Below are 9,697 nucleotides of genomic sequence, written 5' to 3'. Positions count from 1 at the left end.
GAGAAAACCTGCATAGAGGAATTTTATACGAGGGTTGATGGGATCAGCTTGCCAGAAGGGGTTATAGAATGGGTATCACATCTCTATTCCATCAGTGCAAGTCAAATAGAGTGGACGCTTGGGTGGCTTCCCATAGATGAGATCATATACATGCCAGCTACTGGGCCTCATTTCCTTTTGATGGGTCTTAGGAGTATCCAGCCTTATTCCCCATACCAAGTTTTGAGACAATTAGGGAGATATCAAATGGTTCCCAGGGATGAAGACATTAGTCGTCATGTGGTCGAGATTGGTCCCGATGGTCAGTTTCATGAAGCACCAGTCTGCCAAATTGGGAGCGAATGTCAGTACTTGATGGCGAACACTCGAGTGCTTGATCTGTCTAGAGGTGAAGTTGCACAAGGATATCTTGCCTGGTATAAAAGGGAAGTTGAGTTTGGAAGGCCGGCCAAAAGACTTCATCTTCAAGAATTTGTTGGAGCATCACAAGAGCAATGGGATTGGCTGGCCAAAGAAAATGAGTACAGAGCCACCATAGGCAGGCTAGAAAAGCAAGTCATGGACCTTCAGTTTGAGAATGGTTTGAAAGCCGCCACGGATGAAGGCGAGAAGAAAAAGCTAACTCAGGAAAATGAAGCCCTCAAAGCCCAAATTCAGAAAATGAGAACAACTGCTAGAAACCCGGAAAGAAGCCGAGGGGATAAAAGGCTTATAAGCAGTCTGAAAAAGAAAGCCCTTGAGTGTCAAGATGACCTGAAAAAGTCTGAGGCCAACCTAGCCAAAGTCCGGGCACGATGGGCAAAGGAGGTGGAAGAGCGGGCAAAGTTTGTGCAACAAATGAAAAGAAAGTATGAAGGGACAATCACCAGCCTGAAGAGAAAAATGACTACCCTCGAGAATGAAGTAGCAAAGCAAGCCAAGGATTTCAAGGCTGATAGGGAACACTGTTATGATTTGATGGCTCAGATGGAGGAAGAAATGCAACAGTTGCAAAATCAACATCTCCACGACACTCAGGTGTTAGAAGCCCGGAATCAACAGGTCGGGCGTCTGCTTCAGGAAAAGGGTAGAATCCGAGAGCGGGTCAGAGTCATCACAGACTACATTGTTGTGAAATGCCAAGCATGTGAGGATATGACTCGCACCACTTTCTTCGCGGCAGTGATGACATTTGTCCAACAGATAATGAGTGACTTGGAGAGGCTTCAAAGGGATCTTGCATATAGGCCCGTTGCGAGACCGAATGATGTCCCGCGGGCCCCAGGAATATTTGAGGCATTAATGTATTCGTGATTTTTTTACTTGAGTTTGTATTTTCTTTCTGTTAAAGTTTGTTAGTTTCTTTTGAGTTTGTTAGTTTTTGAGTCGTATAATCAAAGTATTTGTTTTCTGAAAATCCCAAAAATATTTTATTACTTATTTTTACACTTATACCCCAGAACTACGCTCGGTCTGATTCATGCGGGGACATGATATGTAGGCAATCTCCATAGGATTCGACCATAACCAAAAGAAAAGAGAAAGAAAATAAGAAACCGTGAGAAAGAAACAAAATAAGAAAGGGAAATGAGAGAATAAAAAAAACAGAGAAGTCAAAACAAAGAAAGTCAAGAAAAAAAGAGAGAAAAAGGGAAGTTGCACATGGAAATAAGGAAAAGCCGGGATGACACAAGCAATCGAGCAAATACATGATAGAAATGATTAATTACTTAGGTGCATTGCATTCCACAAATATGCGGTTACCAATCTGTTAAGCTCTAATCACTAATGAGTTTGTTGTTGATGCTGTAGAGCTAAGGCAGGTGGTTAGTTTGTTGAGCATTCTAGCAACCCATCCATACAATACCAAGTCCAAAGGCGAATTGATCATGTCTAACCAAGAACTTGATGCGAGTAGCATCGATCCTTCAAGAGAGGTGGAATAATTGGATGTTAATTCGATGAAAGAAGAGATGTATAAGTTGAAGCAGCAGATAGCCGAAATGTACCAGGCCTGGGCAAAAGGGCAACCACCACCAGCTTACCCCGCCAACCCTGCTTTCATCCGCCATTGACTCAAACCCAGGAACATCCTACTGTTGATTCATCTGCAGGATTTCCTATTTACCATCACTACCAAAGCACCACCTTCCAAACCCCACAAGCTCCACCACCCAAACCAGTTCTGTACCCTCCTCCACCAGCCACTCCTATCTTCGTAGCACCACCGCCTGCTACAATTCACCTATCCTCCAGCGAGCCTTTATTCCAGGCTCATGACAACCAGTATTACCCCCATGAGCCCACTTTCAAAGCTCCGGAACCCTATTCTTACACTCCTCGTTTCGATCTTCCTGTGGAAGCTGAGAAACCGTCCAAAAATCTCGAACAGGAGGAGATGTTCAGGAAAGTTAAAAGCTTAGAAAAATCATTCAGGGACATGCGGGGGTTGGGAGGTCAAGTAAGTGTGACTTACAAAGACCTATGTTTGTTTTCAGATGTGCAATTACCGACAGGGTTTAAGATGCCCAAGTTTGATTTGTACGATGGGCAAGGTGATCCAATAGCTCACTTGATAGGGTTTTATAGCAAAATGAGGGGAGCTGGAGGGAAGGATGAATTGCTAATGGCATATTTCAGTCAAAGTTTGAGTGGTTCAGCGTTGGAATGGTATACCCGGCAAGATCACGGAAGATGGTACACATGAGATGATCTAGCCCAGGCATTTGCTTGTCACTTCCAGTACAATCTCGAGGTCATTCCAGATCGACTGTCCTTGACAAAACCTGAGAAAAAGCACAGTGAAAGTTTCAGTGAGTATGGTTTCCATTGGAGAGAGCAAGCAGCGAGGGTTGACCCTCCAATGAAAGAAAGTGAAATGGTGGATTATTTCCTGCAGGCCTTAGAGCCCACTTATTTCAGTCATATGGTATCGGCTGTAGGCAAATCCTTCAACGAAGTGGTGAAAATGGGGGGCATGGTAGAAGAAGGGCTCAAGTCGAATAAAATCATGAGCTATTCGGCTATTAAGGCAACCACTCAGGCTATTCAGGGTGGCGCGAGAGGAATAATTGGGAAAAAGAAGAGAGAGGATGTGGCGACAATTGATTCAGGAGCTTGGTTCGGACCCAGAGGCTCATCTTACCACTATAATCAGCCTCGACCCCACCACCGAACTTACCCCCACACCCAGTATAATCAACCCCAACACTATTACCCCCACTAAAACCTTATTTTTCTTTCCACCACGCCCAAACATACAACCAACCTCCTGCCCACGCGCAATGGCGTGCGCTCATTCCCCAAAACACTTATCCACCACCACGAGCCTACCGAAACCCTCCTGGACCAAGTTTTCGGCCTAATCAAGAATTTAAGGATGAAAGGTTGCAGAAAAAGAAAACCTTTACTCCATTGAGAGAGTCATATACTAGTCTGTTTCACAGGCTAAAACAACTGGACATGCTAAGGTCGATACAGTCAAAATTGCCAAATCCTCCCCCAAAAAATCTGGATTATTCTGTAAGCTGCGAATATTGTTCTGGTACTCTGGGTCATGACATAGAGAAGTGTTGGCACCTAAAAAGTGTTATCCAGGAGCTCATTGATACTAATAGAATTGAAGTTCAAGCTCTAGAGGCGCCCAATATCAACCAGAATCCGATGCCAACCCGCCAAAAGACAAATATGATTGAAATAATGCATAAGGGAGGGGAACCCAGGAAGCCTTCACAGACCGTCATGATGATTCAGTCCAGTGAGGTCAAGACAATTGAACCATCTATGGCAGTTAAGAAGAGGTTTTCAAGTGATGTAGCAGAAAAACAATAAAGGGTGAAAGTGGTTGTGCCAAGAGTGGCAAGCAGACCTATCGTAATTGTGGAGGGTGCCCGCACAGATCATGTCATTATTAAGCCGGTAACCCAGTTACCGATAATCAATAACAGGGCTATTCCGTGGAATTATGAACGGGTGATAGTGACTTATAAAGGGAAAGAAGTTAAAGAAGAAGTCTGTGAGACCCAGGTTTTGACTCATTCGGGGAGATGCTTTGCCCCCGAGGAGTTAAGAAAAGCTAAAAATAACCTAGTATGAGTGAAGAAAGCTGTAACTAAAGAAGAGGCAGAGGAATTCTTGAGAAAGATGAAGATGCAAGACTATTCTATCGTGGAACAATTGAAAAAGACGCCTGCTCAGATTTCAATATTGACATTGTTAATCCACTCAGATGAGCATCGTCGAGCCTTAATGAAAATCCTGAATGAGGCTCATGTCCCGATAAAATCTTAGTGAATCATCTGGAAAAGATAGCCAACAAAATCTTTGAAGTGAACAAAGTCACTTTTTCTGACGAGGAATTGCCTGTAGAAGGTACTGAGCACAACAGAACTCTTTACCTTATGGTTAAATGTGAGGACTCCGTGGTTACCCGGGTATTGGTCGATAACGGTTCCAGTGCGAACATTTGCCCTCTCTCCACTCTGAGCAAGTTGAAGGTAGAAGATGAGAGGATTCATAAGAACAATATCTACGTGCGGGGATTTGATGGCGGAGGCAAAGATTCAGTTGGGGATATAGTGCTAGAGCTGACAATAGGGCTAGTTGAGTTCACAATGGAGTTCCAGGTGCTAGACATAGTTGTTTCCTACAATCTGTTGTTAGGTCGACCATGGATTCACGCATCTAAAGCAGTCCCATCAACACTACACCAGATGGTCAAATTTGAATAGGATAGACAGGAAATAGTTGTGCACAGTGAAGATAATTTGTTCTCTCATAGCAATGCCGTTGTGCCATTCATTGAAATGGAAGATGACAAGGGGTCGTGGGTCTACCAGGTTTTTGACACGATGTTGGTCAAGAAAGTTCCAGAGGGGAAACACATTCCAAATCCGAAGATAACCGCCGCATCAGTCAGGGTGGCCTTTGAAATGTTGAAGAATGGTTTTGTACCAGGCAAAGGTTTGGGTTCATCTCTGCAGGGAATCATACAGCCAGTGTCCCTCCCTAAAAACTTGGGAACATTTGGCATGGGATTCAAGCCCACAGCCGCAGACATAAAAAGAGTCAGGAAATTGAAACAGAGGGCACGGGTCCTTTCAAAGCCGGTCCCACGTCTTTCCAGATCATTTGTAAAGTCCGGTACCAGAAGTCGCCCAGTAACAACAATTCCCAATTCTGTGTTTGATCCTGACAAGGAATTAATTGAAAATTTTGAGAAATTGTTTGACGATGTAAACATGGTGGAAATTGGAAAAGGTTCTAGCAACGTGGAAGTGCAATTTGTCGGGCCAAAAACAAAGCTTAACAATTGGAAGGCTACTCCTCTCCCCACTCGGAAGGAGTTTTGGTAGTTTATTTTGATTTTCCTTCAGTTTGTCTGGGTTATTCCAGGGTTGTAATCCAGATTGTTATCTTTCAGTCTATTTGAGTGTGCAAACCTTGTTACCTTTTATCATTCAATGAAATGCAATCTCCCTTTCTTCATCATTCTTGATGGTTTTCCTTTTTGTTTTTCTTTTCTTTTCTGTACAGTTCTTTTTACGCTGGTTCTAATGGCATGGTATGCATGAGGAATCCTCAGCTCAGTCTTAAACATCAATCTGATTTTGAAACAATAATTCAAGAAGTAGAGTGTGATGATGAATCAGAATATGATGAGGATGAGGCTTTTGAAGAGATTAGTAAGGAATTAAATCACTTTAAAGGAAAACCCAAACCCAACCTGAATGATACAGAAACCATCAATTTAGGGGACGCAGATAATATCAGAGAGATTAAAATAAGCATCCATCTTGAAACAAAGATCAGGGAAGAGATAATCAAATCACTGATTGAATACAAAGATATTTTTGCATGGTCATATGACGACATGCCAGGTTTGAGCACTAATTTGGTGGTCCACAAATTACCCACTGACCCGGCATTCCCTCCCGTCAAGCAAAAATTGAGAAAGTGCAAAACTGATATGAGTGTGAAGATTAAGGAAGAAATCACCAAACAGTTGGACGCAAAGGTCATTCAGGTAACACGATATCCCATTTGGTTAGCTAATGTTGTGCCAGTACCAAAGAAGGACGGCAAGATCAGAGTATGCGTTGATTACCGCAATCTCAACAAAGCAAGTCCAAAGGATAATTTCCCACTACCCAATATCCACATTTTGATCGATAATTGCGCCAAGCGTGAAATTGTATCTTTTGTGGATTGATATGCAGGGTATCATCAGATTTTAATGGATAAAAAAGATGCGGAAAAGACGACATTCATCACGCCATAGGGAACTTATTGCTACCGAGTAATGTCATTTGGTTTGAAAAATGCTGGGGCAACTTACATGAGGGCAATGACTATTGTGTTCCATGATATGATACACAAGGAGATTGAGGTATACATAGATGATGTAATCATAAAGTCGAAGCAGCAGGCCGACCACGTTGGAGATTTGAGGAAATTTTTCTAGAGGCTTCGCAGGTACAACCTCAAACTTAACCCTGCCAAGTGCGCATTTGGTGTTCCATCCGGAAAATTGTTGGGATTCATAGTCAGTCGTCGAGGCATTGAGTTGGACCCATCAAAGATCAAAGCTATCCAAGAATTGGAGCCTCTGAGGAACAAGACTGAGGTGATGAGTCTGTTAGGGAGGTTGAACTATATTAGCAGATTTATTGCTCAGCTCAGACAACTTGTGAGCCTATTTTCAAGTTGTTGAAGAAGGATGTTGCGGTCAAGTGGATTGATGAGTGTCAAGAAGCATTTGATAAGATAAAAGGATACTTGTCAAACCCTGGTTCCACCAGAACTAGGGAGATTCTTTACTTGACAGTCCTGGAAAATTCATTTGGTTGTGTATTGGGTCAGCATGACATCACTGGCAGGAAGGAACAAGCCATCTACTATCTTAGCAAGAAGTTCACGGCTTATGAGGTTAAGTACACTCACCTGGAAAGGACATGTTGCGCCCTAACTTGGGTAGCACAGAAATTGAAACACTATTTGTCATCCTACACTACTTACCTCATTTTGCGCTTAGATCCGTTGAAGTATATCTTTCAAAAGCCTAGGCCCACAGGAAGACTTGCGAAGTGGCAGATTTTTCTCACAGAATTTGACATCATCTATGTGACTTGGACCGCGATAAAAGCCCAAGCATTGGCCGATCACTTGGCCGAGAACCCGGTCGATGAAGAGTACGAGCCATTGAGAACTTATTTTCCCGATGAAGAAGTGATGCATATCGACGAACTGGAGCAGATTGAAAAACCAGGTTGGAAACTTTTCATTGATGGGGCTGCCAACATGAAAGGAGTTAGAATAAGGGCTGTGCTTATTTCTGAAATAGGGCATTACTATCCTGTTACGGCTCAGCTTCGTTTCTATTGTACCAATAATATGGCTGAGTACGAGGCATACATTTTGGGTTTAAGGCTAGCTACAGACATGGATGTCTAGGAAGTCTTGGTCTTGGGAGACTCGGATCTTCTGGTGCACCAGATTCAAGGAGAATGGGAAAAAGGTATTTAAAGCTCATATCATACCGACAATGTTTGTATGATCTTTGTCAACGATTTCGATCAGTAGAGTTCAGGCATATTCCAAGGGTCCATAATGAGGTGGCTGATGCTTTGGCTACCTTGGCATCAATGTTGCACCATCCGGACAAAGCTTATGCCGATCCTCTACATATTCAATTCCGAGATCAACATGCTTACTGTAACATGGTGGAAGAAGAACTTGATGGTGAACCGTGGTTCCATGATATCAGGGAGTACATCAGAATGAGGGTATATCCAGTGCAAGCCACGGGGGATCAAAATAGAACAATTCGACGGTTGGCAAGTGGATTTTTCTTTAGTGGAGGAGTTTTGTATAAAAGAACACCAGACCTTGGATTGTTAAGATGCATAGATGCTAGACAAGCTACGGCTGTCATATCCGAAGTACATTCAGGAGTCTACGGACCACATATGAGCGGATATGTGTTGGCGAAGAAAATTCTCCAAACAGGTTATTATTGGCTCACCATGGAGCGAGATTGTATCAGTTTTGTGCCCAAATGTCATCAGTGCCAGATACACGGAGATTTAATTCATTCTCCACCATCGGAATTGCACACAACGTCAGCACCATGACCTTTCGTTGCTTGGGGCATGGATGTCATTGGACCAATTGAGCTAGCAGCATCCAATGGGCACAGGTTCATTCTGGTAACCATTGATTATTTCACCAAGTGGGTTGAGGCTAAAACTTTCAAGTCTGTAACCAAGAAAGCAGTGGTTGATTTTGTTCACTCAAATATCATCTGTCGATTTGGAATCCTAAAGGTGATCATCACGGATAATAGTGCTAATCTTAACAATAATTTGATGAAAGAGGTATGTCAGTAGTTTAAGATTGCACATCGCAATTCCACCCCATATCGTCCCAAGGCTAATGGAGCAGTCGAGGCAGCCAACAGAAACATAAAGAAGATACTTCGAAAAATGATAGAAGGTTCCAGGCAATGCATAAAAAATTACCATTTGCGTTGTTGGATTATCGCACTACTGTCCGTACTTTAGTAGGTGCAACTCCTTATTTGTTGGTATATGGCACTAAAGCAGTGATACCTGCAGAAGTTGAAATCTCGTCCCTTTGGATTGTCACTGAGGCTGAGATTGATGATGATGAGTGGGTCAAAACCCGTTTGGAGTAGTTGAGTTTGATTGATGAAAAAAGATTGGCAGCAGTGTGTCATGGCCAGTTATATCAAAATAGAATGGCGAGAGCGTACAACAAAAAGGTGCGTTCCCGAAAGTTTGAAGTGGGTCAGCAAGTATTAAAGTGCATCCTTCCACACTAGGCCCAAGTGAAGGGCAAGTTCGCCCCAAATTGGCAAGGGTCGTTCATTGTAACAAAAGTGTTGTCCAATGATTCTTTGTATCTAACAGATATCGAAGGAAAATGTGTAGACATGGCTATCAATTTTGATGCAGTTAAGAGATATTATGTATGATTTCTATGGTTCAATTGTTCATTGTTTGTACTTGGCATTGTTTCGAAGATTGGAATGACGAAGGCAATTTGTTCTGCTATCTAAACACTCTACCCTTTGTTTCCCCTTTTGAGCCTTATTTATTTTATTTCATACCCCTCTTTTGGAATCAATAATGAAAAAGAGAGAAAAGAAAGAAAAGAAAAAGCAAAAAAAAGAGAAAAGAAAAGAAGCGAAAAGAGAAAATACAAGAAAACAAAGAAATTCAGGTGTGAACTATGTTTGACCTGATTCCTCTTAAGGATACGTAGGCAGCCTCATGGCTCGGTCATATCATATCAAAATGAAAATCAAAAATCCCTAAGCAAGAAACTGGGGCAGAAGTTGTGATTATGGTAAGAGATCAGATTCCAAAAGTTGTAATTTTGACCCATTTAAGTTGCTTTGAGCCTTTTTGATACCCTTTTCTTGCCAAACATATCCAAAGATCCCACATTGCCGTCCAAAGAAAGACCTCCCGATCAGTCTTCGAGAGATGCCAAGTCAAGCAAGTAAAGAGGATTCATATCAGGGGCAACACTCCAGTTTAAGCAAGAGAAATAAAAAAATGAGAGAGTCTTATTGGTGAAAACCCTCGTGGGCACCATGAGGCGATGAAAGCTGAGAGAAAGTAAAAATGAGAGAGTCTTATTGGTGAAAACCTTCACGGGCACCATGAGGCGACAAGGAATTGAGAAATGAACA

General features: G+C 42.4%; 1 protein-coding gene across 1 annotated transcript; it reads left to right on the top strand.

The window, feature by feature from the left end:
• The first annotated feature begins 246 nt into the window (after nt 1-246).
• LOC138877771 (uncharacterized) lies at nt 247-6,259 on the top strand. Its single transcript, XM_070157407.1, has 11 exons — nt 247-604; nt 2,094-2,676; nt 2,782-3,099; nt 3,426-3,779; nt 3,927-4,005; nt 4,287-4,604; nt 4,710-4,817; nt 4,962-5,238; nt 5,374-5,377; nt 5,515-5,858; nt 6,198-6,259. The coding sequence occupies exons 1-11, from the start codon at nt 247-249 to the stop codon at nt 6,257-6,259; spliced, it is 2,805 nt and encodes a 934-aa protein (XP_070013508.1).
• Nucleotides 6,260-9,697: the final 3,438 nt, after the last annotated feature.

Source organism: Nicotiana sylvestris, chromosome 9 (genome assembly GCF_000393655.2).
Source record: "Nicotiana sylvestris chromosome 9, ASM39365v2, whole genome shotgun sequence".
Taxonomy (NCBI): Eukaryota; Viridiplantae; Streptophyta; class Magnoliopsida; order Solanales; family Solanaceae; genus Nicotiana; species Nicotiana sylvestris.
This window is presented reverse-complemented; position numbering and strand designations above follow the sequence as displayed.

Excerpts from the sequence above, each read along its gene's own strand:
- LOC138877771 (XM_070157407.1), top strand. The coding sequence starts at position 247 with ATGGTTCCCAGGGATGAAGACATTAGTCGTCATGTGGTCGAGATTGGT. Across the intron at positions 2,677-2,781 it reads CGGCAAGATCACGGAAGATG|TGAAAGTTTCAGTGAGTATG; the intron begins GTACACATGAGA and ends GAAAAAGCACAG. Across the intron at positions 4,605-4,709 it reads AGTTCACAATGGAGTTCCAG|GATAGACAGGAAATAGTTGT; the intron begins GTGCTAGACATA and ends AAATTTGAATAG.